The 27,685-nt window shown below is 48.8% G+C and overlaps 1 protein-coding gene across 5 annotated transcripts in view; it reads left to right on the top strand.

The window, feature by feature from the left end:
* Positions 1 to 27,685, top strand: part of kif16ba (kinesin family member 16Ba) — a 66,873-nt gene that overhangs the window by 25,061 nt on the left and 14,127 nt on the right. For 2 of the 5 annotated variants that reach the window (XM_049008303.1, XM_049008302.1), the window contains exons 13-24: positions 3,549 to 3,668; positions 3,855 to 3,906; positions 4,046 to 4,183; positions 5,278 to 5,360; positions 6,682 to 6,770; positions 11,210 to 11,263; positions 11,394 to 12,683; positions 14,291 to 14,443; positions 14,933 to 15,038; positions 16,157 to 16,207; positions 22,539 to 22,661; positions 24,175 to 24,264. In XM_049008303.1, the coding sequence (XP_048864260.1) occupies positions 3,549 to 3,668; positions 3,855 to 3,906; positions 4,046 to 4,183; positions 5,278 to 5,360; positions 6,682 to 6,770; positions 11,210 to 11,263; positions 11,394 to 12,683; positions 14,291 to 14,443; positions 14,933 to 15,038; positions 16,157 to 16,207; positions 22,539 to 22,661; positions 24,175 to 24,264 (2,349 nt within the window). Of the gene's footprint in view, positions 1 to 3,548; positions 3,669 to 3,854; positions 3,907 to 4,045; positions 4,184 to 5,277; positions 5,361 to 6,681; positions 6,771 to 10,841; positions 10,875 to 11,209; positions 11,264 to 11,393; positions 12,684 to 14,290; positions 14,444 to 14,932; positions 15,039 to 15,706; positions 15,758 to 16,156; positions 16,208 to 22,538; positions 22,662 to 24,174; positions 24,265 to 27,685 lie in introns of all 5 variants that reach the window. The other 3 variants (XM_049008299.1, XM_049008300.1, XM_049008301.1) reach the window with 3 other exon arrangements.

Below are 27,685 nucleotides of genomic sequence, written 5' to 3'. Positions count from 1 at the left end.
CACAATATTGACATTTGTCTGATATATTTTCCCTTAACCATGGGAGGTCTGGGGAAATACTTAATACTCCATAGAAATGTGATGCAAGTGTCCTGTGTCTTAACGCGGAGAGAGATCCTTGACAGGCCGGCCGCACACGCTGCTGAGGTAATTTAATTGGGGCGGCGGAGGAGGAGAAGAGCGGGAAACGCGGAGCCCCCGCCCGGCACCCCTGCTTTAAGATACGCCGATTAGCGTTGATGCTATTCCCTTTCCCGTAATCCCGTCTCCGTCTGGGGGTGTTTCCTATGCCCCCGTCCTTCCTCCTTCCCGGTCCGTGTCCTGCCACATCTGCATCCTACTCTTGCCCTGCCCCTCTCCCCCCCCCCCATAACCCCTCTTGTGACCCTTTTCCTGCCCTCAGGTTATCTTTCTTGGGCTTTTGGAATCTTGATTTCAGCAGCCCAAATGGCCTTAAAATCTTTTTTTTTTCCCCCAGATACTTTCTGTGTGCCCCCACCTTCTGCCTCGTGATGCCTCGAGTAGGCTGCAGGCCCATCTGTGACCCTGTCTGGGTTAAGTGTTTTGAGTATGGATGGATGGATATGTCTTGCTTATTTACTTGCATTTACCAATGTTATACAGCAACAAGCATGTCCATGGGGAGTGGGGGATGGGTTTGGGGGGCAATCTGTCCAGCTTGGCCTGGACTAAAAAGTGTTTCAGATTTTTATGCGGCCAGTACCGTGTAGGACTGCGAGTCTCACTCCTCAAAGGGCCCTTTGCTTATGCTCTGCTAAAGACTTATTGCTTCGTGGTGATTAATGGAGAAAAAGAAACGTATAAAAACAGTCCCGCGGGCAGATGGCCTCCGGTGGCTTTGTCAGGGGCTGCAGACCTGTGTGTGGAGCGTGTGACTTTAATGGGACTTGTGATTAACTGGTGCACTCGTGCCGCACGGCCCAGATACCTTTGCTGGGGCGGCTTTTTAGGCTGAGAATTCTACAGAGGTGTCAGGGAAGCGCCCAGCGGCCCAGCGCTCGCAGATCTGGGGCTCGGGTATGTGATTTAGGATATTTACCCTCTGGAATTTATTAAAGAACACTCTTGTGTGTTTCGCGAGGCCTCGCTGACAGCCTACGCTGGGGTGGAGGGCTCCATATCGACCATGGGTGGGGGGGGGGACATCACCGGGTCCCTTAAGATGTCTGCCCACACCTCTACCATTTTGTTTCCTGTCAAGGCAGGCCTCCTGATTCCTGACATACTTGTTATGGGAGATGTGTATTAAGAACACGCTAATCCCAGAGTGGCAACATCTCGCGGCAGCTCAATGGACTACCCGGAGTCTCGGGGGGACAGCCACACGCCGGTTATGGTGGCAGTTAACGATGCAAGGCACGTTATGCCCTGGGGTTGTGTGTGTGTGAGGAAATCCAAGATGGCTACTACTCATTAGCCTTGACTAGACAGCCCCCAAAACCATCGTAGTGACCTCGCCGGTGTCCTTTGTGGCCTTGGAAAGGTGCAAATTATCTGCTAATCATTCCTCTGCTTTTCTGGTAAAAAAACAAGTGTAAATACCTATTTACCTTTCGCATTTTCCACCTGCCCATTGATTCGTAGTTTTTATTTTGGTAATATTTTTGGTGTAATCGGCAGTTTTTATAAAATCCGGGTCCGCTGGGCAGAATTATCTCCTCGTGTACAGATCACAGAGCCTCAAATCCCGTATATTATTTGCGTCTTTGACATCCAGCATTTGTGTACACGAAATGCCGCTTTTCGGGCGAATGCGGCTGCAGCGCATTCGGCGCTATTCAGGCGCGCTGTCATGTTTTATTGCAGGTTGCGTGTTTGTTTGCACAAAGCGTGCTTGCTCTTTGGCAGGCAGACAAACGGCGAATGGGGCGAGGGAGCCGAGTGCATTGTTATCGTTATAGCAGATGCTATTATCCGCCATGTCAAAGGACGTTGAATAAATGATGAGTTCTGAATTATTTCTCTAATTTATTGTTGCTCGGCTGTGAAACACAAGCGCAGTAGATATACAGCAAGCGATGCATGTCCTTTCTGTTAGGTTCTGTGTTCTGTTTCAGTCGTTTTAAGCCCGGTATTGCTGGACCACTCAGGAGCATGGGAGGTGCAGTACATTTACAGTCCAAAACATGTTCATTGCATCCATCCATCCATCCATCCATCAGTCAATTTTCCAAATATCCAATACAGGATCTCTATGATTCTTAAGAGTACCCAAGGAAGCCCTGGGAAGAAGAGGTTGCCCTATATGGGCAAACAAAGAAGTGTTATTGAGCTTATTATTCTGAATGCTGTGCTAATTCAGGACCTTCAGACCTTCAGATTCAGGAGCTTCTGGTCTGTACTGGCAAGTTTTCTTTGGGTGCCTTCATCAGAAACCATAAATGTCTCCCTCCCAGATCTCTTGGACGTTACCTGTACATCAACCAAAAGAAAAACATTAATTTTCTGCTGTTTCTGGTCATAGAGGAGACTGCAGACGTTCACCTTGCTCTATGTCGAGTTTGCCTGGGTTAAGCATGTGCCATGGAGTAGGGGAATCCGTCCTGGGTGCGAAGGATGGAGCTTGTCACACACTCACCTTGTTTCATTGTCATTCGCCCGTGTTTGGGGGGCATGCATGCCCGTTCCTTCTCCGAGTCCATGCAAGTGCTTTGGTAGTGCGGACCCCTGGCTGTGGATGATCGTGCTGTCACCGGGCAGGATTAAAAAAACCTGTAATGAGCAGGCTGGAATGAGGTCGTCCTCCCCTCCGCTCACAGGTGCTTCAGTCCTCATAAACCATGGCTCGGCTTTTTTGTCTTTGTTTCCACTCTTCTGTGAGTGGCGGACAAATCAGAGCGGGCGGCTGCTTGATGCATCCACCACTCTTGCGTGTCGAGCTACAGAGAAGTTGACAGACGCAACAAATACTCAACTCCGAGGAGACAAACGGTACACACAACGGTACCCAGCGCAGTCACAGATTAGATCCTGGGCGCCGCTGTTAGTGACAAGTCAATGTGGGAGTGGGATGTTAGGTTGGACGAGTGGTTCACTGGTTCAACACCTAGAAAACACCTCTGGCGAGAGTCTCCCAAGACTCCAGAGTGTTCCCGTTTGAGGGGGTACTGTCCTGATTTCCAGCTTCCCCTGTATTTCATATCCACCTTAGTCTCGTATTGGTCACCGCGGGACAGAAGGACTGGTGGCGTGACAGTTTCTCCGGTTCTGCGGGGTGGGCAGTAAATATTTTATTGAGGAGCGGTGGCTTCCTTGGGGCAATAGGAACCGGCAAGTAAATATGATGGTAAACATGGGATATGGTGGGGCTGTTTCAGGGACCCCCGAAAGGAATTGATGGTCTGGGTTTATGGAACCAACACAAAACAGAACACATCACTTTATACGTGTTGTTGTTTTTTCCTTGAATAAAGGACAGCTGGAATAAATTAGCATATGATCCTGGTCACATGACCACCTCTCCACAAATAGCAGAAAACAGAAATAGGTTTCTGTCTCATGCACCCAATCCTTTTTGTCTTTCGTAGGAGGAGACACTTGCTTTAAGAAAGGAGGGTATCGGGGTGGTCCTGGACTCTGAATTGCCTCACTTAATTGGCATCGATGATGACCTTCTCAGTACTGGAATCATCCTGTATCATCTGAAGGTGAGCAGGAGAGACTGTTTGTTCTCTCGTTTTTCAAGGAAAGTGTGGTAACAGTGTTTTATTATTGTCAATGTAAAAATATGCAGCCAAGAATCACATCAGAAGGAGTTTCTGTGATTTTCTCTGGCTGGGGAAGACTTTCTTAGGTCTGGACCTGTTATGTAACCTTTTTGTTTGTCCTTTTAGGAAGGAAGGACCTATGTTGGCCGTGAAGATGCCACGACGGAGCAGGACATTGGTGAGGGCAAGATATGTATTGATTCCCCCCCCCCCAAAATCCCATCCATAATTTTACTAGAAGATACTGTTAAGTCTTGCTATTTCTCTCTGAAGTTTCCATATGTAATCATCTCTGGATGCTTCTTTTTCTGTGCTAGTTCTTCACGGCCTGGACCTGGAGAGCGAACATTGCGTCTTCGAGAACCTCGACGGCACCGTGACCCTGGTCCCGCTGGATGGAGCCCAGTGTTCCGTTAATGGGGTGCAGGCTGTAGAACCCTGCCAGCTGAACCAAGGTGATCAAACCCCCCCCCTGTCCACCATGTGCCTGTGTACCCCCCCCCCCCCCCCCATCACCGCGTATATTGCAGGTCTTTCAGCCTATTGGCCCCACACATCTGTTTGAATCCCCCCCATTTTTTTGACTTAACGTTCATCACGGCGGAAGAAAACAGTCTGTCCCACACGGTCACGTGTGCCTGTTGATCAGTCACATTAACGAATTGCCCCTCATGCCCACGCGTACCCACCTCTCCCCCCCCCGGAGAGATACTCCCTGCATACGAACTTGAGGGATTGGAGTGGTCCGGAGTATCCGTCACTGCTAGTCGACATACGCCGGGGCGGGAGGCGGGCGAGGAGAAGTGGCTCGGCCATGTGGTTAATTGTCAGATAGAGCCGATAGCGGCCTGGAGTTCAGGTGGGAAGAGGATTAACCTTCTCTAAAGGGGCGGGTGAAGCTGAAACTTTGGATATCCTGGGAGAATGGCATCGTGTCTGCTGCCCGCATGATCTATTCTCTGCAGGTCCCTGCGAGATAAAGGGTGGGAGGGGTGGGAATCAGAAAGGCGAGCCGTGCCAGGTTGCTTTATAACAATTTCAATTTAGCCAATATGCCATTTAGACGGCGGCAGCGCTGCCGCTGTGCCCAGCAGCCATTTCTCACCCCGGCTGCGGAAATCCATCACGTCCCCAGCTCGGCCTGCTTTGTCACTCCCGCGAAGTCATTAACGGCACTGGGATTGAAGTAATATGTGCATGGGAGAGGAAGTGGGTGCTGAAAGGCATTCTGGGTACACGTTGAATCCGATTTTTCTTTTTTTTTTTTTTTTTTTTTTTTTACGTTTTGCAGTCAGCTAGTTTGTTCCACTCGCAGTGACGCAGTACTTTGTTTCGTTTTCCGTTAAAATAGTCAGTCGTTGTAATAGTGTTTAATAGAGCTTATGCAGTTAGCCAGCGACACCTGTGCTTTGAGGGGTTTCGGTGAGTTTTAAAACAGTTATATATTCATGGTAGCTGAGCGTATTCTCAGCTTCGTGGCAGGTGCGAGATGGGCTGCGTGTCTCGATGCCATACATCTGTAATTGGCTCGCTGGATTTGTTCTGACAGGTGCTGTCATATTACTGGGTCGGACCAACATGTTCCGGTTTAATCACCCCACGGAGGCTGCGGAGCTCCGGGAGAAGAGGAAGGTACGGCCGTTGCTGCTGGGTCTGCACCCAGATCTGGCTTCTTAGCCCCCGTTGACTGTGCACCCCCACAGCCATCTGTGGAGAAGGGATCCCAAGGGAGGTGTCGGGTGCAACTCTCCGATGACGTGCGATTTTTCTCAGAGGAAATACGCCTTATTTGATTGGATTTGAGGCAAATCAATCCATTCTTAAAATATCATATTTTTTTGTTTTTGCTGTCTTTTTTTTGGAAGAGCAGAAGATTGTTTTTCACTGAGGAGCGTTTTTCCTCATGTGAGGGCCGGGAAGCTGTCAGGCCTCAGCTTTGTTTTATGAGCCGGTAGCCAGATGCTGTTAGTTTTGCAGGTAATTAGATATCTGCAGGTGGTCCCTACATATTTAGGAGGCGTCCTCGCTGCCTGTTCTCTCCTGTCACCTTCAGACCGGCCTTTTCCTTGATGGTGGCGTGACTCGGCACTTCGTTTATCTGATGAAATGTGGAGCGATTCTTCTGGAAAGGCTTTTATCCTGAGGAGCTCACAGTTTTTAACTGTGTGAAAAATAGAGAAATGCCTTTAAGACCATGGTGTTCTTATTAATGTTAATTAGGTTACATTTTTATGCACACAATACATGTTAATATATATATATATATATACACACACACACACACACACACACACACACACACACACACACATACATAGAAATTTCTCCTGATTCTTCTTGTCATCATCTTTTCAGCCTTTTCTGCTTTAATAGGTATGACAGTCTTGTCATAAACTAAGATGAAATAATGACGATGAACTTGATTGATCACGGGGGAAATTCTGCATGCAACAGCATGATACATAAAGTGTAAAACATAGTACAAAGACAGCACACGGTGTAAAATGAAATGTCAGACAGCAGCGGTACCACCATTTGGGGTAAAGCCATTGGAATGCCACACATCTACAGTGGTGGCCTTCCCTCCCCCCCATGTAATAAATGCAGTTATCTGTATTAAGCGTGTCTGGGAAAGGCTATGATACTTTCTCTTCATTTCCTGGACACATGACTGTGCTCGGTTGTGAGGCAAGGCCTCATTCCGCTGCCAGCTGTCTGCCGAAAGGTCACACGTACGTCATTGTCTGAAACCGCCTCCGACATGCGAAATTTTCTCGAGTCGGCCTTCCGGCATCTTGTAGGAGGCAATGAAATTTGATTCGTGGGCCCTCATCACACTCCGTCCCTCGTGCCTCCGGACTGAAATGGGACATTTGTCACCCGTGATTCCGCGCGTTTCACCGACGGCTCCATCCTGTCGCATCAAGCGCCCCTGTCTCGCTTGCTGTTTCAGAGCGGGCTCCTGTCCACCCTCAGCCTGTCCATGACGGACCTCTCTAAGTCCTGCGAGAACCTGTCAGCGGTCATGCTCTACAACCCGGGGTAAGTGAGGCAGGCACCTTGTGCTGCAGCGTGCATGGCCCCGCCTATTCCCAAGCAGCCGCTCCGCACTCGCTGTGCTCTGGCCCCGCCCCCTCCACCTGGCTGGCCCCGCCCCTCTCCCTTCCCCCCACTGTAAACCCTGATTTTTGGTCTTTCAACGCTTCTTCCTCTTTCATCTTCCTCAGAGCAATGACACTGTGGAAAAATTACCATTTTATTTTAGCTATAAGTTCTGCGTGTAAATGCATACATGACCAGGTTATGATGTGGTGAGGGGACATTTGTACTCGTATATATTATTGAACCTTTGCTTGATGTGTGTGTGTGTGTGTGTGTGTGTGTGTGCGCGCACTTGAGAGGAATAAGCAGAGGCAAGTGAGCCTGTCACGTTGAGTTTATCGAGGCTGAATTCATGTGCTTTAGATAATTCTGATTCCTGCCACTCCTCGCACAAGGCTCCGTGCATCAGGGGACAGGAATAGATTGGAAGTCTTAATTCAAAGCCCCGGCGAGCATCCGATCGAACAACCTTCTCTGCCGAAAGCCTCCTTTCCGTACACCGGCCTTGATTTAAGGCTGCAGCTGCCGGACAACCTTGAGAATGGCGCGTGGTCGCGCGTATCTGTCAACCTGCAGTGGACCGCGGCGGGCAGGGGGGGGGGGCGGGGAATAAACACTGACGGGGCGATGCGGAGAAGTGCGGGGCGAGAAACCCTGATAAAATAATACGTTTCAGCCGCAGATCTTGGCTGGGAATCTCAGCCTGTTTACGGCTTTGACCTGACACAAGGGTGTGTCTGCTCATGCTGTGTGAGATAACAGTCACTTTGCCTTGCTTTGATTGAACATATTTTTATGAAGCATCTGATCATTGGTGAGTTGCTGTTCAGCTGTGTTTCCATCTCCTGAATCACTTTTGTGTGATTTTTATTTGTGACTTTACTATGTTTTCTGTTGTTGTTGTTTATTATTTTTATCTAAATTTCTGACTGTTCTAGCAGCTTATTGGCAGCTGCTACTGGTAAACAGATTATTAATAAACAATAAAACGCATTATAATAATTACTTCAGGGCAGTATTTCCTCCAGGGTCAACAAGGCCACTGCACTGCACTCCACTGCACATTCTCTTAGTGCTTTAATTTTGAGCCGGAAGTCCCGAAAGTAATAAACGGGGTAACAGAGCGTGCCGGCTTGCGAGGCGAGTGTGTAAACATTGCACATCTTCTTGTGTTTACTGAATGCTTGAAAGCTGTGCGAATTGGCCAATCAGATTTGGAGACGGTATTAAGCTTGCCTGGTGTTAATACTGGGCCACTATGGGGGGCAGGTCACATCTCTGACTGGAAATGTCTGCCTCCTATTTTTAATCCTTCCTCCAGGCCACTGGGAGGAGCACTAATATGAGCAGCACAGTGTCAGCGAGGGACTCCCCCATACGAAGTGTGCTGACACAGCGCTGACCACCTGATTTCCTCCCCGAGGGCTTTGACATCTCCGTAACCATCCTGTTAATTCTGTAATAATTCATTTTTTTCCGCCTTTGACATCAGCAGAGCTTATGGCAATTCAGCGTCTGTAATTCCAAAAAAATGCGAGACGATTTTGGACCTAAGTGCCTGGAGGTTTTGTGCACCCTGTGGGAGTCCGTGGAGACTTTTCCAGGACCCCATTTCCGAGCTTGGCCTCCTTCGGTGTCTCAATAATCGCCTCACCTACAGAATCTATATCGGCGCCTCCTACAGGTGTGCGTGGGAGGCCTTGTCCTTCTCCCTCGAGTCCTACTAGAGTTTCTTCTTCATGAAACTTTCATGAGAAGATGGAGCAATATATTCCCCACTCCTCCCGTCCTCCTCCTGTCCAGAATTTACATTTTCAACAGCTATGTCTGTTCATCTGACGTGCCAAAAGAAATCGCGTTCTCCCGCTTAACCGTCGTCGGAATCGTCGGAATAAATAACAAGACTGATGCATTCCAGCTAATCTGGTTGAGCTCACTCCGCTCCGCCAATGGGAGCGTCTCATAGGATTGGGCCCTCTCTGCATATATTAATTTAATTATGGTAATCTTTTAACTGTCAGAAATCCTGGCAAGGGCTGCCAGTCAGATTGAAGCAGGCGGTCGGCTTCGGTGCTAGACACTTAAAAAACAAATAGCAAAATAAAGGCCGGAGCAGATAGTCCGGGCGCGTATCAGATGACCCGTCAAATGGTAAGTTAACCGACATGCCCGTCGGAACAAAAGACCCCAATGAGATTAGAGCGGGGTCAGGCCCGCATTCTCAGCAGAGATCGGTTAAACTTCCGGACAGGTTCCCATTTCAGTCCGAAATACAATTTCTGAGTTGGGGGGGTTGTCTGTAAAACTGCCCTCTTCCCGTCAAAGGAGAGCGGGAAAAACAAATGTACGAGAGAAACGTACGAGAAGCCGCACAGGATTAATATCCCCCTGAGAGGGGAATGGAGGCAGATAGCTGGGCAAGTGAGTGATTTATCTTTGGTCAGGTACTAATAATGTATGACTTGCCTTACCCTGTCCTAACGTTTACCTTTTTTGGTGACAAATTATTAATAAATTGCCTTTTCTTTTCAATTTAAAACAATTTTTCTACTGTTTTATTTTCCTATGGTGTTCTGATCGTGGTCTGCTGGGTGCCAGTCATTTCGCCCCTGGTGTTCACCATCACTGGATGTACTGAGGTTTCCCACAGGCATTGGGGACCTCTACAGCAGATTGAATTTTTATGGGGTCAGACTGGGTTCACCTTTTTTAATTGTGCATTTTTCTTTCACCCCGGGGGTTCGGCATAAATCGCGGGTCCGTGTTTACAAGTGAGCTAGAGAAAGTAATATAAACTTGGACAGCGGCTATATATTTAAAAAATTAAATTTTTACCATAAAAAAAGTTTTTGCCCACAGGAGGTTAAACTTGTTAAAAAGGTTAAACTTTTTTTTTTTTATTATTATTATTTGAGAGATATTCTGGTACAATCCAGTGCAAGGTTAATGGTGTATCCAAGCAAAGATTTATTAGACTTTTGAGATTAATGTGACGGACTGGTGTGGTATAATTTCACTGGAAATGGACCTGTGTGTGCAGAGGCAAAGCTGGCTGTCAACCTTCTGCTTAACTTGTGGGAGCTGGAGGTTTGCTCATTTCGGACATATCCTGCGAATGGGCATCTCCCGGGGCTGAAACACAGTGGGTTTTAAATTCTGCGAATGTTCTGTGAAATTTTGTTGACAGAATGGAGATCTAATTGAGACCCGAGTGAGGGAAAGGTTACTTTGTCTTGTATTTCTAGAGACAAACCAGGCAGTCTGCTTTTAGTTAAGTGAGACGTTGTAGCCCGCATGTCGGACTGTTTATTTAACTTCCCGAAATGATCCTGAGTAATTGCTTCTGCCTCCGGAGCACAGCTGTGGTGCAGTTTCCTGAAGACCCCAGGATCTCTGTCAATGAGGACGTAGGTGGTGAGACAGACTTACAATGAGCTCGCGGGCGTGGCTCCCACAATTAAAGCTTGATCTTAATGTGCCTTCTGCCCTATTGAGCTGTGAGGTCGGCCCTGATAATCACAAAAGCTATTTAATAAACAGTAACTATGGGCAGTAATGCCCAGGACTTGATTTTGTCGGAACTGAAAACCTTGTTGCCTTATTGGGCCAGCATTCATTTTCTGCACCCACTTATTGGATGCAAGGTCCCAGGAGTCTGGAGCCTATCCTGGAAGCTACGGGTGTGGGGCAGGAAGTAACCCAGAAAAGGAAGCCAGACCCATTGCAGGGCACTCGGATCAGTCACACACCCAGGTGCACCTACAGGCGTCGCTCCAGCAGGCCCCGTCGCGGTTTTTTTGTGTGTGAACTTGGTGGTGCTTCTGTAGTTGATGTTACCTTATGGCAGTATCTCAGCAAAGCCTATCGCCGTGATCTGTGTCATCTAATGTATATTTTCTTGGGGGTGGGAGGCCGGCTGGCCGTAGGGGTGGGTAGGATGGAGGTGACCCCGACTGCGCATATGCGATGGCTAACTGGATGTCTCTGCTCTCTCCGCGCCTGCGGCGGCAGACTCTTCGGCGTAAAGGGGCCCGTCTGTCTCAGGTAGAGCGACCCCCACCATGCTAATGTGGCTGCCGCTTCGCGCCGAGCGCTAACCTGCCACTGACGCTGTGGTGCCTCTCCGTGTTTGCCTGTATTTCATTGCCTCCCCTTTTACTGTAATCCTTATTTCTCCTTAACCTCCATCATAGCCAGCTGGAAAAAGAATGTGGCTGATGGCAAGGATTGATAAGTGGCATGAGAGTGGTTGCATGAAACCCCCCACCCCCGTTTCATTTGTCAGCTTGGGCCTTTGCGGTCAGCATGTGCTCACCACCCATTGTCGCGATGGGGTCGGCTCTGCCTGACTGCCGAAATGCCTCTCGCCCCTTCCGCAGGCTGGAATTCGAAAGGCAGCAGCGCGAGGAGCTGGAGAAACTGGAGAATAAACGGTATGAAAGAAAGGCTGTTCTTTCAGAGATGACCTGCAGGAGGCGCTCTCGGGCGATCTCCTGGCTTGTCAAGCTTAATACGCCGTCGGGTGTGGGCTTCCTAACGTTTTACGTTCTCTCTGATGGGCAGGCGTTTGATTAAGGAGATGGAGGAGAAGCAGAGGTGCGAGAAGGCGGAGCTGGAGCGCATCCAGCAGGAGGTGGAGTCCCAGCGCAAGGAGTCGGAGCAGGTGCAGCTGCGCATCCGCTGGCAAGAGGAGAGCCTGATGCGTCGCAGCCGCGACATCGAGAGCCGGCTGCGTGACCTCCTGGCCGAGAAGGAGCGCTTCGAGGAGGAGCGTCTGAGCCGCGCCCAGGAGGAGCAGGACCGGCTGCATGAGGCCCACCACAAGGAGCGTGCTGAGAAGACCGAGATCTTCCGCGAGCTGGAGAAGCTGCGGCGGGAACGTGATGAGCAGGCCATGCGAATGGAGGCGGAGAAGCGGCGGCTAGAGGAACAGGAGCTGGAACAGCGCCGCCTGGTGGGCCGGCTGGAGGAGCAGCTACGTGAGAAGCAGGAGAGCATGGGTCTCTTGCGCATGGATGACGTGCAGAGGGCCGAGGACGAGCGTGCTGTCCTGGAGGGCATTAGGGGTGCCCTGCTGGAGGCCAAGGAGGCGCGGCCCGATGGCAGTGAGGAGCACCCAGAGGTGCGGATTGCCAAGGCCCACTACGTGGACTTCAAGGTGGCGCAGCTCGCACAGCTGGAGCGACTCCGGGCTGGGCTTCTGCGGCAAAAGGAGCGTCTGGAAATGGACGTGCAGAGCGAGCGGAAGGCCCTGGGTGTGCTCCTCCATGCCCACGAGGAGCACCAAAGGCAGAAGGCAGGTGCCCAGGATGTGGCCAGGCTGGCGCAGGAGAAGGAGCGCATCTGGCAAGCGGATCAGTGGCTCCGCTACAAGGAGCGGCAGCTGGAGCGCCTGACACAGACACGGCTGCCCGCCTTGGAGGAGGAGCGTCGCTCCGTGGCGGAGATCTTGGAGCGGGGCCCTCCGGGCCTGGACAACGCCCTCTACCAGGTAGAGAAGGAGCTGGAGGAGAAGGAGGAGCAGCTGTCGCTGTACCTGGCCAGCGCCGACCAGCTGCAGCAGCTGCGGGAGACCTACGAGTTCACAGCCAACGTGGCCCGGCAGGAGGAGAAGGTGCGCCGCAAGGAAAAGGAGATCCTGGAGTGCCGCGAGAAGCAGCAGCGCGAGGCCCTGCAGGAGGCGGTGGCGCGCCTCGAGCGACGGCACTCCGCCCTGCAGCTCAGCTCCACCCTGGAGCTGGAGCTGGAGGAACAGAAACGCAAGCTTTCCGGCCTGGACCTTTCCAACAGCCAGGCGGGGCTTCAGGCCAACTTGGAGGCGGAGCACAGGACCATAGAGCTGGACAGGGAGAGGTGGGCCTACGTCATGGGATGAGGGGAAACTGCCCAGACCCTGGGGGGACCGTGTAAAAACTCACATTTGAAAAGGCAGCAGAAAAATGTGTATTTACATTTAGATATTTAGCTGATGCCTTCATCCAAAGTGAGGCAAATAGCACATTACATACATGCTGTGAAGGAGTCAGAGAGGCATAAGTGTAGCTAGGCTGAGCTTCCAGTGAAAGCCCAGGTACGAGTGTAAGCAGGACTGGAGCAGGAGCTACACAACAACAAGTAACAAAGCAAGAAACTAATAAGACTATTTAAGGACCAGAAGTGCAACGTAAGAACATTCAGGGAACGTAAAAAAGCGTGAGGCTTGTAGAGCATGTTGTATTTTACCATTTAATGTCCAGCTTCAGTGTTTCCCAACCTGGTCCTTGTTTTTGCTCCCTGCCAGACGTTCCACAATTTTTCAAAAATGTCTACTGTCTGACGTCCCCGAGGGCCGTGTTGGGAAACACCACTCTAACAGCCTGCACTTCTCCACAGATCATTCGGTCTTCAGTCTAGGTCTTGAGGCTTGCCAGTGGCATATTCACCGTGGTGGTGATGATGGAGTTTATGTTCTAGATGATGGTTCTTTTTTGCTTGCTGATGCTTTGGTTGCTGTTCTGGAAGCTTGAACGGGCTCTCCATATTCGCCCATTTAACAGCTGAGCATGCGGCAGTGCAGCTGAGGTCAGCGGGCTTCCCCGAGGCGCTGCGAGCGAAGGCTGCAACGGCATCGCACCTGAACCGTGTGATTTCCTGAACCGCTTGGCCTCGCCGCGCATTAAGTGACGCTCAGAGCTGATTTGCTGCCTAGTCAAGGGCCTGTTTATTTGTTTGTTTGTCTCTTTAGCCAGCTCACCCTTGGGCCAGCTGCAGAGTCAACGACCCGGTGCCCCATGTTGTCGGGGGGGGGGGGGGGGATGCTAATTAACTTTACAGTTATCGACTTTCCTCAGGTATCCGCAGACTTAATACGGCATAACATGGGAAAATCGGCGGGAAGAATCATTTCCTCTGAGTTCCAATTTAGCTGAACGTACAAGTATGAAATTTCGGCAGTGCGAGGTTTGCCTAATTTACCTTGTCGGCTTCTAATTGGAATACAGTTTAAATTGAGCTCCCTGTAGAGTTTGAGTTTTTTCTCCTTTCTCCTTCATCCTTTATTGCCCGAATAGGCAGAGGAAATCACTCCGCGCAGGGAGAGTAACCGCTAAGGCGCAGGTCGCGCTTGCATGTTTGTTTCGACGGGCAAATGCTGCCTAATCGATTGCGACCGATTGTGAATATGGGCCCGTAGAGGTCGGTCTCTCGGAATCCAATCCCGTTCACTACACCAGAAGGTGGAGGTTCAGAAGACACCAACCCCCCCCAGCTGGTCATTTCGCACACGACTGCCCGTTTGAAAAGGAGTTCAGCCCCCTCTTTTCACCCCCCCCCCCCCCACCATCGCTCACCATCATTTTTTTTGCTCTCTCGTTTCTCATTTTTTCATTTTCCCTGCTGGATTTCCGCTCTCACTCTCCCCCCCCCCCCCCTCCCTCTCGCCCTCCTCTTTTTTTGGTCTTTCTGCTCCCCCCCCCCCAAAGGCTAGAGAGAGAGATCCAGCAGCTGAAACAGAGGATCCGGGAGAGCGAGGGCAGCCCACGGAGCCGGCACAGCAGCGGGGACGAGAAGGCGGGTCTGGGTACATCCCCCGTCAGCCCCGTGAGGCCTGGCATGCTGCCCATCGCCGACGACAGGTGGGCGGCCGGACGCGGGCGGCTGGGGTGATCCCTTGCTGTCGGAAGCCTGGGGGGGGGGGGGGGGGTTTCTGCCCAGAACCCAAGCTCTTTGAAAATCCATAAATCCACCAACCTACACATTCGGTTTAATTTCACAGCTACTTGGAGGCCTCTGATCTCGCAGAGATATTTCACTATTTGAGTCTAATAGATGGTTTTGGGAGGAAAAGCATTAACAGCCTGCAAACCGCGAAAAAGTCTCCAGTGTCAGCGCATGCCAAGTAATTAAAATTGCCTTTCAAATGAGAGCAAAGAGCCTGCCGGTGTGCATCTGAATACAAACCTAATTGCTTTGCTTTGCTCTTCTCCTCTGTAAATATCATTAAAAAGAAATGTCCTTTTTTGTTTTTTTTCCCTTCCTTTCCTTCTTCTAACACGGTAATAGAATTACAAATGTATGGTGGTGTTTTCCTTGTGTTTTGATGGCTTTCCCTCTTCTGTGAGCAGGATCAGCGCGTACATTGAGGAGGAGGTACAGAGGAGGCTGCACAAGATGAATCTCTTCAATGATGGGGCCAGCATCGAGCTCTCGCTCCCCTGCGAGGCGCTGAAGGTGTGTCACCTCGCTCCGGCCTGCCCGGTGTCGCCGTACCTTTAAGGTCCAGCCCAAGGCCAGGAAGGACCCGTGAGGGTTTGATCCGTTTATAAAGCGGCTCTCCAATGGCTCTGGAGGGGGACGGGTTTGCAGGCGTAAAAGAAAGCGGAGTGGATCGCACCTCGGTTAAACAGGCCGCCCTCGGAGGGCAGAGCGGCACTGTCAGGTTTAATCATACGGGGGCATAATTCATTCTCTTTCAGCTGATCATGCAGAACATTGGGTTCCTGCGAGCCAGAAATTAAACTGACGGTTGAAATAGAAAGTAATCTGTGGGTTTTTTCTTGGTTATGTTGCCCGCTTGTGTATTACATGCAAAAAAAAAAAAACAATAAAATAATCATAGTCAGGTCAGTACCACATACCACATCCCAGCGCCCCTCCAGGTCGTACATTCTAGCCTCAGGAAATGTAATTGCAGAATGTGGGGAGCGTTTAATGGAGTGAACTGTGTTTCTGTATCTGTGACCCTTCTCTCCTTCAGCCACCAGCCCCACCTTTTGGGCGCAAAGTTGTTTGAGTTGCCAGGTTGTCAATATAATTCCCCGTCTCTCGGACTGTTCCATAATAATGGGGGGGGGAGGGGGTAGGTTGCCAGGGAAAGTGACCGTTCTCCTGTTCTGCAGGGGGGACAAGCATCTAATAGTGAGTGTAGCTCCCTTAAAGAGGCAGATGAGGTAAGTAGGAGGAGGGATCTGGTCTTGGGGGACTCAGGCTTATAAAGCATGGATCACGACTGCATGTGCTGCCCTCCCTCGGCCCGAACTGAAGGTCTCGCTCACCCTGGGGCTGCGCTTGTCGCAATGTGCATAACAGCCCAGTTTGCCCTCCCCTGCCGCGGGTAGAGAAGGATCAGTGAATCAGGTGGCTGTTAGTAATGGCTGCTTTGCGTTGGTCCGGCCTGGAGTTTCTGCCCCAATGTGATTTGTTGGTGGTTATTGTTATCATTTTGATTGTTGGGCTAAGAATACCCCTCTCTCTCCCCCCCCTTTTTCTCCCTTTCTCTCTCTGTCTCTCTCTCTCCCCCTTTTTCTTCCTTTCCCTCTCTCTCTTGCTCTCTCTCCCCCCACATACAGGAAGAGGAGAAACCTCAAAACGGGATTGATCTGCGTAAGCTGAAGTATGAGGTGAGCTCTGTAGCTGATGAGCTTTCCCTGTCAGTGGAAGAGTTACAGTGGGTGAAGGAAGTAGTAGTCTAAGCCTCCCTCCACCCAACCACATGTCTATCCAGAGTTACTTGTGATGTTTTTCATTAATAATTTCCTGGAGAGCTACAATACTCAAAGGTACAACAGCTGAGTTCTTCCTGATGAAGTGGCAGGTTCCAGGCCCGTGTCCTTCACCACGGTTGTTACTCTCTTCCGACCTTCACTCAGACCCCAGCTTATATGGGTCACCCTCCTCGCTCACCAGTCCCCTGAACAAAACGAGGGTCTTTTGTTAGAGTGAACCCTAGCAGTAACACCCCCAACCCCCCCAAGTCTTTGCATCACCGCAGGTAGCAGAGGCTGTAGATTGCGTCCAAGCTGGTCGGGGTTATGCTGGTTGACTCCAAACTGTTTAATGTCAGTGCTTATCACCATTTAGCTAAGTAACAGTCTGATATGGGGGACTCTGATAACAAGGAGCATAAAATCCTTACAGCCCCCCCTCCCCCCCCCCAGGCCCCCGCCCCTCCTGCATGCAGCAGGACTCTGGCGTGAATAATAAGAGTCGTTGATGTGTAACCCATAATCCATCACCGTAATCGCAAATGCTGAGGTTTGTTTGTATACACCAGATTTCATTAAAAAAAATAAATTAAGGGAAAGGGTGAGGGTCAGGTGCTAGCAGAATAGATGGATGATCCCAGCTCCATTCCACGCTTCTTTTTGGCCCCATCCATCCACCCCATGGGCTTTATAAGCATGTCCTCCCACGGCGCGTTCTGATTGGTTACCTCGCAGCTTCGCGATGCCCTTCGACATCCTGTTTATTTTCATTTTATTCATGGACGTGTGTCGTGTTCCGCAATCACGCGGCAATCACGGACAGACAGATTTTAAGGGCGTAATTATTCTGTTTCTCTTGTTCTATTTCCTCAAAATTAGTAGCTGTATGGAAAGCCCTAGAAAAACAGATCTTATAATACTTATTTTTGATGTCGTTCGGCTTCTTCCTCTTCTTGTCTGTGATCTATAGCAGCTTTTTTGAAGAAGAAAAAAAACCAAAGGCCTGAAAATGTAGGCATGCCGGCTGCAAACAGATGATGATGTAGTGGTGTAAATTAAATCGCTCCTATTTTTTTAATGGCCGCTGTTTATAGGATGATTTTTTTTTCTCCCTTTCCAGAAACACTTTCCTTAATGGCCATTAAGGTACAACAGCTGTAAAATACTGGTTTCACGGAAAGTAGGTAATTATGAGAAAGTGTGAAGGAATTTCAGTAAAAGTGCAGTAAAATGGTAAAATGCTCTAAAACTTGGTCGCCAGTAACTTTTTTTTTTTCCAATAAAAGAAAAGAAAATCTGCAAAACAAGTTACATGGCAGTGATTAAATTAGGCAAATTTCTTGCGGAGTGAAATGTTAGAAAAGCGGTTACAGAAGTCGCCTCTCACCTTTTTGTCAGCAAGAGACGGAGTCAGAAGCTCGGCGGCGACGTCAAGGGAGTGATTTATGGCTTCTCCTTCGGGAGGCCGATAAGCGGGACGGATGTCGGTCCCCCGCCCCTGACTGTCATCGGCTGGGCTCCCGGGGGACCAAACTCTCAGAGGGGGCACCTGAAGTTGTCCCCTGCGTCAAGGGTCTTGTCGTTTTCCGCAAACCGTGGTCGGCTGCTTTGAAGTGATACGCGGCCAAGCGTTGAAAACACAAAATAATCTTGCTGGAGCGGTGCCCAGAATGCACAGTGCGCCCCACTGGCATCCACAGCGCAAACACAAGCAGCAATATTTTGCTCTAATGCTCAGTTTTTGAATCGTATTTTTATTTTCTTGCGTAGGTAATCCTTAAAAGGCTGTGTCTTTCAAAACATCAACGGGGTGGGGGAGGGGGGTTAAATTGGATACATTTTATCTCCTCTCCAAGCAATAATTTCCCCTTTCTGAAATTATTTCCTCTTCAGTTAATTTCTGTCTCGATTTCTATTCCTTAAACTTGTCTCCAATTATCGTGTGATTCTCATAACCCTGGTGGACGGTTAAAGAAAAGAATTATCACTTCAAAGTGTCCAAATTCTGATCCATATAATGATGAGTGCTGAAGAATTATACATAAATAATAGATACTGGTTAAGTAATGCCCCCCCCCCAAACTCCCCATCCATTCTTCTACACAGAGAAGACCTGAATCTTTGCCACGGCCTGGCTCCCTGCATTCTCTCAAACTGGAGCCGGCTCTGGGCAGTAATATGGGACAGAGCTCTGAAGAACAAGAGGAGAAGTGGCACTTTGGAGAAGTGGAGCTTTGTTGTCTAGAGGACTGTGACAAGGGAGAGGGTCACATTGGCAGAGGCTGGGGATCTACAGTGGAATTCCATGCTGACCAGGAAGGTGCAGATTTCGCTCCTCATAAATCAAGGAAGTGCGGGGCGGTGGGGGAGCGGAGAGAGGCAGCATGCCAGGATGGCTCTTGTCAGATTGGGGGTGGGTCTGGGGATGATGGCGCTGAGATGCCAGCTAACAAGGGCCCCCACGTCTGCAGTGGCTCACATCCCAGACCTGGGGGGACCTTGTTAGATCGAGCCCCCTCCGTCTCACTCGCCTTTCGGTCCACGGAGAAGCCATGAATTTGACACTGCTCTCCAGGGCCAGTGCTCCACCTGGAATCCTTTCGCAGAAAAGCCCGTCAAAGGAGGGAATACACATGCAGTCACATCTCCGTTGTGAGATCCGCTGCAAAGGACCAAAGAGTTGCCTTCTAAAACCCGATCTGTGCCCCAGAATCTCACGGCAGGCTCTTATGGCCTGCCGACCTTGGCAAGTACGTCCTCCTGGATGTTGAAAGTCGCCGCTTATTGTCTGGAGAGCATTCGCAGGGTCTTCCGACAGGCCAGACTTCCAACAAGGAAGCAGCTGGTTCAACCAAGTGTGCTCCGCTATCAAGGAGCTACCGTTGATACATCGCGTACAGCTTGACGTGACCTACAAACCAGACGTTTGTGAGAGGGGTGGTTCCGCAGATGTGCCCACTCTACCTCCTTCCCTTGTTGTGGAGTTGGCCTTGACTCCCTCAGGGGAGACTGGGCCCTTGCAGAGCTCTGCAGTTAAATATCAAAGGGGTGGCATTCAGGTGTTTTGCCGGAGGCTTTTGGAGTTTCCTGAGGACCTTCTGCAGCTGCAGCCCCTCTCTCTCTTGCCTGGACTCTGTGATACCTCAAGAGGTATTCTCCTCCCAGAAGGCACTCTGTGTGTTGTGGCTCATGGTTGCCAATAGTTTACATTCTTCCCTTCTTTACAGTTTGTTAGAATGTATTTTGTATGTGTTGACTTATGGTAGTCATATCAAACTTTGACCATATTTCACCATGCTGCCCTTGTAGCAGCCTAATGAGATCAGTGTCAGCTTTGCCAGCCAGAGCGTCCAGCTCTTGGACTCCACAGATGGTGTCGTGCTGGCTGTCTACACCCACAATAAAGACCTCACCCAGGAATTTTGCCGGGTCATTTTGAAGGTCATAAACCAGACAGAGTGGAGTCTAGATACATGGACCACCCCTTCTCCAGGAGGACCTTTTGTGGCTGTCTTTAGACTGGAGAGCTCATGCTCCTGAACTCATATTGGACGATGGGTGTCGCCTCTGCTGTCGGTTCAAGAAATTCTTGGCTGACCTTGTCTTCCTTATCCCATGGCAACATGGGTCAAGACCAGCCCTCCCTTGTTGACATTCAGCTACTCTTATACACCAGTGCGAGGGCATTGGTGACCCTCTGCTCATTCCCAGATGCTCTCTGCCAGTTTATTCACGCAAACACACATGTGGGTCTGGTCCATGAGGTACCCCAGTGCCCCAGCGCGCCCGCATCAAGGAGATTACCGTTCGCCGGCATTCGGATGCCCGTTGCTTGATGGCGGCCACCAAGGATGCACCAGACAGACTGGACATTATCTCTTCCTGGGGAAAAGATAGACGCAGGAGTCACCCTGAACTGCGGGTCCAGCAGGAATCCTGCTTGGCGGCAGTCCCGTTTCCCCCGGGCTGTAATTCATCCCTTCAGTCTGAAGTGTGGAAATTAACTTTCGCCTCTGCTACTGAGGCCCAGCGTCCTCATTTATAACATAAATGTCTGATCAAAGAACTCAGTGCCTCGTAATTAATGAAACGACTCAGAAAAAAGGGGGTTGACACTGAGGAAAGATTTCTTAAATTATAATGTAATAAAGAGTATATCTATAAATGTATTTGGTAAAGCTACATATGTTAATGACTGTGTGATGTAATGGTTCTCACCTAACCTCTTCTTATCTGTTTAATTTGGAATACATGCCTGGTTCACACTGTCGACGAATTAGGAGGAGCTGGGCTTTCTCCATCCCAGGAGCCTGATTTTTGCCAGTAAGAGAGGAGTTCTTGCACCATCCTCTGTCTGATTGTGCTCAGGCAGAGATCCCCCAGGTGGACCGCACTGTTTGTGTTTGTCTTCTCTCCAGAGAAGAGCAGGCCTGAAACACTGGCTCCGAATCGGTTTGTTTTGTTAGCATTGGAGTGGAAAGCACTCACTAAATAGGCCTTCTATTTAAAAAGATAACCGCCATTACATCAAAATGCTTGTGCAGTGACATAAGGAACGAGTTTGTAACGTCGCATAACAAGACAGTGTCTTACTGTTTTTATTTCGTACCACAATATAGCAAGAGTAACACTAAACTGGGACAATCATGACATGGCTTTATTCTGTAGGTAATAATAGCTTCCAGATCTTTACCCTTAAATACGGTTTTGTGATGGGTGCTGGCTGTAAGCATTTGGGTTTTTATCATCTACTTCATTTGAGCTATTTGACAGAATGGTAACTTTTGGTTTCTTTGTATGAAACCGTAGCGAAGCATAACCTGTTTGCTTTTCCGGACTTGCTTACATATGTCTCTTGTTGCATCATCAGAAAAAGTGAATTTGACAGGAGAACTGGGTTATTTAATTATATATATATAAAAAAAAATTAGCATCGATTTGGGGTTTATCTCAAAAGCAACAGAATGCTTTATTTGGATTTTCCCATTAAAATTCTGCCGATAAATGTCTATTAACATATGATAATTATCAACGGAGGCTTATCAAGCATTGATGTAGCGCGTCACATGCACACGGTCTTGATTCTGTAAAAAACGTGCCTTTATCTCAGGAAATCCCTGACTGCAGTATTACCTGGAGCAAACAGCCTGATGCCACTGAGACAGTGATTTGATCTGACAGCAGACGTTTGGAAATTAAACTCATGGGACAGTTTGAATATTTTGACCATGACGGGACACGGTTGGAATACTGACAACAGTGTTTAAGATGCGTATGGATGAGCGGTCGCAGTCCGTGTCTTGCGCGTCACAGATGCTTGCATACAGTAAGACAAATCTAATCAATTTTTATGCTAGAGAAATTTGATGCAGTGCCTGTATTTGTCTAATCCCTCGCATTCTGCCTCTCGGCGTTTTCTCTGAGCCCCACAGGATGCCCCGACGAAGGCTTTGCGCTTTAGATGTGGAATCGCGGGCTTCCAACCGTCGGCCTGTCGTTCTGATCTTGGCTGCATCCGTGCCGCCGATGTCCGCCAACACGTTCATGTTTAATGCATGTGCTGTTTGGATTAGGAGGTGGGGGGCTGGTATCAAAGACATCAGTTCCCAGGGTGTCAGTGTGTTCATGCTCTCTGGTCTCTTACGTAGGTTGGATGTCTGACCTATTATACTTTAATAATAATAATAATAATAATAATAATAATAATGATAATAGGTACCGTCAGGTAAACACCGACTCCAGGTGACCATATTGATGACAATATAGAATATTTCGTCTTTCTGGGTCAGCAGGCTTCACACTGGTACGTTCATTATTACGATTGACCCCACCCACCTGGATTTTCTTCCTCTTTTACCTTTAACGACTCTCCAAGCCTTATGATCCAGTGCAATAAGACTGCATCAGTCCAGTTATTTAACCTACAAGTGAAAGTTCAAGACCTTCTGGACGTGGTCTTCTCTCACTTTCTCATTCTTCTCTAATTTAATGGTTACCACCAGCTTATGTGGCAGTAGGGACCTTACTAGGTATCTTCAAAACAAGCAACTCTGAAAAATACGCTCAATATTCCTGGTCCCTGATGGACAAGTAGAGTCTATTTATACACAAACTGGCAATGTTTGAATAACTTTGGGTGGTTTTCGGGAAACGCTGGACGATTGCAGTGTTTACCCTCTTTGCTGTATTCGTGTGTGTATGCATCTCCTAAGCATTTGTGTACTGGCTGCATGTTTCTCCTGCATAGCGCCTCATTTCCCGCTCTCTCGGACCCTGCCGAGTGGATATGAAGAACCCGGTGAAGATCAGCATTCCTCGCTATGTTCTGCGCGGTCAAGGCAAAGATGAGCACTATGAGTTCGAGGTCAAGGTGAGCGGCTTCTCAAACCTTTCCCGCCATCAAGGAAACAGGCTCACACACACTTGATGCCCCTTGATACACGTTACCTTATCGCTGCCATCTTTGTTTCATATGAATTCTCATTGCTGATGAGCATCAAGAGGTGGGCGAAGTGCTCAAGGTCGGTTCAGACCTCTAGGCCTGTCCAGTAGAGTGCCTGAAATCACAGGGTTCGATAGCATGCAGTCAGTTCCCGCTGCTCTGCGAGGTGTGAAGGAGGAAGCTCTGAATGGAGCCGAGGTACCCTTCTGAGAAATCGAATTATTTTATCTCCGTAAAAAGCCCCCACTGTGTAAAAGGTTCCCTTCTTTTTCCAGTATACTTTTCTGGGTTGACGACATTTAATTAGCGTTTGTGTCACCGGCTGTGAATCTTGTCATCTCAGGCAGTTGAATTAAAAAAAGATGAGAAGTCATAATTTAATGCCGTCATTTTGAAAAGCGCGGACTGCATAGATGTGCAGCCTAGAGATTGGATTTATGTTTTAATTCTCCTTTTTTTTTCGTCACTCCGCTTCTGGAGTTCAAAAATGATATCACAGCTAATATAGTACAAATATTTCCACTGATTATTTAACGGTGCTTAATTCGGAGATGGGCAGGGAAGGGAGACCCAGTCCCCCAGCTCTTGGCCGATAACGGCACCATAATTAAAAACACACACTTTTCATTTATCCGGGCTTGTGAAGCACATCCCCCCCCCCCCTTCTCACAGGCACGGACCATGCAATGCACATGTTTTATTTTTAATGGGAGAAATGTTCCTTTTCTTATTGTTAAACGCACTCCTGCACATTCAGCCTGCACAGTTTAAATATCTGCCTCATTAACCAGATGCAGCCCTTTTTTCATATATATATATATATATATATATATATATATATATATATATATATATATGTATGTATGTATGTATGTATGTGTGTATATGTGTATGTATGTATGTGTGTATGTGTGTGTGTGTGTCACAGGTCAACATTTCCACCTCTCTGTGGGGCTCAGGTACCCTGTTTCGGGTGGGTGTTTGGTTTCAGAGGTTTTTTCCCCTCAACCTGTAGGACTTCAGCCTGGCTTTCATCGCTTATTTTTGTACAGACGTCCAGCACCCATATACCAAGGACACAAAGCACATTGAAAGGAAGTTCCTTTTCGGAAAGGTTTTATACGTATTCATTAAATAACCCTGAATAGCCTCCCCATACACGCTATTTCAGAGTTATATGTATTTGTCCTTTCATATTGGGTAAAAGTGAAGAAAGTAACTTTTCCTTTCTCTCGTATGAGGATAAAGTCCTATATTAGCTGGGTTGTCGATGTTTCTTTTCTCTTGCATAATCTCCTCATTAACATGCGTTTGGTCTCATCCGTGCATTTTGTTTGTGTTCATTTTTGTGCTGCCACTTCCGAGTGGCCTTGGAACACTGCGACGGTTTGCCGAAAAGAGGCTGGCAGTCAGCTTGCATCCTGTTCCCCTGCTCTAACAGATCACAGTCCTGGACGAGACGTGGGCGGTGTTCAGGAGATACAGCCGCTTTCGGGAAATGCACAAGACCCTGAAGATGAAATATCCTGAGGTGAGCCTTTAGATTCCACATGCCTGTTATTGCTGCAGTTTGTTTGATGTCCATATTCGGTGCGCACTTTGTTTTGGTCAAATTTTTCCCAGCCGTTGCTCTAGACCTGCTTTCAGTGATTGTAGCCGTTTGCCCTCAGTGGCATGTATGTAGGCCAATCGCATATCCATTTACTTGGAATTCACTTCTGATCTTCAAAATGGAAAAGCAGATTTCCCAGGTCGGGTTTCGATATCCCCAGGCCCATTACTGTTACCGTTATTCCATTTCACCAGAAGTTCTGGTCCAGAAAGTACAAATCCAGACCAAGGTTTTGTTTTAACCAACCAGTGGAGTATAAGGAGCCTCAGTGAGAGAGTCCTCAGCTGGCTGTTTGAATTGAAACAAAACCTTGGCCTGGATTAGTACTTTATGGACCTGAACTCTCCACCTGTTATTACTGTACGTTTTATTTATTTTGCAGACATTTTTATCCAAAGCCATATGCATTTTTTCTGAGAGAGCAGGGTCAGACAGTCCCTGCAGCATTTGGAGGTTAAGGACCTTGGTCAGGGGTCACTGTAAAATCACTGTGCCGACCCTGGGATCTGAACCAGCAACCTCCTGATTACAGGCACGGCATCCTAACCCACTGAGCCACACACTGTCCTTTATCTTATAATATAACTGGCCTTCTAAATCCCTCCAGCCTGACTTCAGATGGTTTCCTATGTATTTTAAACGTGACGATGACAATATTCCCCCAAGTTGGGTGAGCTGTACCACTGGAACATGGACCGATTAAGGGAGAAACAGTGAGGATGTTTATAATGGTCTCTCGCCACTTTAATGTCACCAGGCCAACTAGGGTCAGATGCTCTGCCAGGCCTCGCCTTACCAGGGACCCCAGAACCACATAAATACCACCGCAGGTCGGGTGGATAATTAGCCTTTTCACTGGAACCTTTTTGCACATCCTCTAATCCTCTTGAGTGATCTTCTTCCTGGTCCTCTTTATCACTCAGACTTCTGTGCGGAACAGGAAGATAACGAACCAGAGTACGTAATGGGTCCTCTGCTAATCATTATCCGACATGTTTACAGCATCTCCATCTGCTGCCGTTAATAAGCTCGTATTACTCTTTGGCCAAGCTCTTGTGGACGGTCCCGCTCGTTCGCATCTTACTAGTGTATTCGGCGTGGATACGGGAGGTTAAATGGGAGTAGCCATGATCTCCCTCACCCTCCAGTCTGCAGGTTCTGTCTGCCCTGTTCCCAGCCCAAATGGCTCCACGAGGGAATGGGGGTTGTCTTGTCCTCCTGGGCGGCTGTCTTGGAGTCGGTGGCCCGGCTGGGGAAACTGAGCGACACAGATAGCACTGGAGTCGTCGGTGGAGAGGGTACAATGTGAGGGTCCACTCTGGGACCAGCAAAGCACTCTGTAAAAGCTGAGGTTACAGGGCTGTAATTTTGGCCGCAGCTTCGTTAACATTCCGGGTAGCTCACGCGTGAGTGTTGTCTGCAGTGCCCTTTAACACCTGACATGTGACACGTCCCAGGCAGCCTTGAACCTGGCTCTCTGACGCCTCACGCTGGCCCCATTGTGCCATCCCGTCTTGTCCCCATCTCTGAGTCCCCAGCTTTTAACAGGCTTTATCTGCCCCCCCCCCCCCCCCCCCCCCACCTTTCATGGTTAACAAAGTTTGCTGTGAAATGGAGGGGGATTGAGTGTGGTGGGAACGCGGCGTACGCCCGGGATCGCCGCCCTGTGAGTGATGCCGGCCATAAGCGAGTCTGACTGTGGCAGGCGGCAGCGACTCATTACCTGTATTTCAGGATGAATGAGACGTGTCACTTACCGCCGCGGGCCGGGAATTATCTCCCTACTCCAGCGCTCAGCCCGGGACAGCCTCCCAGCTCCCCGAATACGCATTATTCTACAGACGGTTATTAAAATCGCAGGCTGACGAGTTCATGGCACGGTGAGGAGCACGTCCCCCGGGGGAGGTACTACGGGAGTGGCGTATCGGGGAGTACGGGGTTCCAGCTCCCCGCTCACACCCCCTGTCTGTCGTTTTGAGACTTAGGAAGGTAACTCTATATATACATGACTAAGTATAGTATGTATATATACTCATGCACACATAAGCATGAATCCAGGTACACTGGGGAGTGTGTGTGTCTGTGTGTATTGTTTATTCCATTCTTAAGACAACTTGGGGTCTGAGCACAGCATCAGCTATCCATACAGCACCCCAGGAGTATTTATCAAAGGGTTAACAAAATGTGGCTTTTCACCCAAGCATGGGATTCGAACCAGCAACCTTCCTATCACAGGCACAGAGGCTGAATCCACTGAGGTACGAAAATATGATGGACACAAACACACACGTACGTACGGACATGCACGCATGCATATATACACATACATATATATATATATACATACATATATACACACATACATATATACATGCATATATTATAGCTTTTGTGACATTGTAAATCCATAGGCATCAATATGGAGCTGGTCCCCCCTTTGCAGCTATAACAGCTGCCACTCTTCTGGGAAGGCTTTCCACAAGATTTTGTCTGGGAATTTTTGCCCAGAGGAGCATTTGTGAGGCACTAATGTTGGATGTGAAGTGTTGGCTCACAGTCTCCATTCCATTCCATTTCATCTCAAAGGTGTCCAATGTGGTTGAGGCTCAGGACACTGTGTGGGTCAGTCAAGTTCTTCCACACCAGTGTCTTTGTGTACTGGGGCACAGCCATGCTGGAACTGGAAATCCCCAAACTGTTCCCACAAAGTTGGAAGCATAGAATTGTTTAAAATATCTTGGTATGCTGAAACATTAAGAGTTCCCTTCACTGGAACTAAGGGGTCTAGCCCAGTCCCTGCAAAACAACCCCAGACCATTATCCCTCCTCCGCCAAAATTTACAGTTGGCACCATGCAGTAAGGCTGGTAATGTTCTCCTGGCATCTGCCAACCCAGACCCATCCATTAGACTGTCTGACAGAGAAGCGTGATTCATCACACCACAGAACACATTTCCAGTGCTCCAGAGTGCAGTGGTGGTGAGCTTCACACCACTGCATCTAACGCTTTGTGCTTGGTGACGTGAGGCTTGCATGCAGCTGCTCGGCCACGGAAGCATATTGTAGGAATCTCCTGGTGCACAAGTTTGTAAATTTTATTATCTATAGTAAAATTAAATAATAAATATATGTCTCCCGACCTGTCTACCCCCTACTGTGATGTTTGTGTATATGTATGGTCGGGTTGATGGCCAGTTTTTTCACTGGTACTTGTGACTAGTGACATGGTGTATTGCAACAGCAATAAAGGGTTCTCATCTCATCAATTGTGAGGCAGGTGAATGCATGGATACAAGTTTTTGCTTGAGAAAATAAAATATTTCGAGAAGAGAAAAATGAT

Source organism: Brienomyrus brachyistius, chromosome 3, assembly GCF_023856365.1.
Source record: "Brienomyrus brachyistius isolate T26 chromosome 3, BBRACH_0.4, whole genome shotgun sequence".
In the NCBI taxonomy this organism is placed as follows: Eukaryota; Metazoa; Chordata; class Actinopteri; order Osteoglossiformes; family Mormyridae; genus Brienomyrus; species Brienomyrus brachyistius.
The sequence above is the reverse complement of the archived record's forward strand: the minus strand, read 5'-3'. Positions and strand labels throughout refer to the sequence as shown.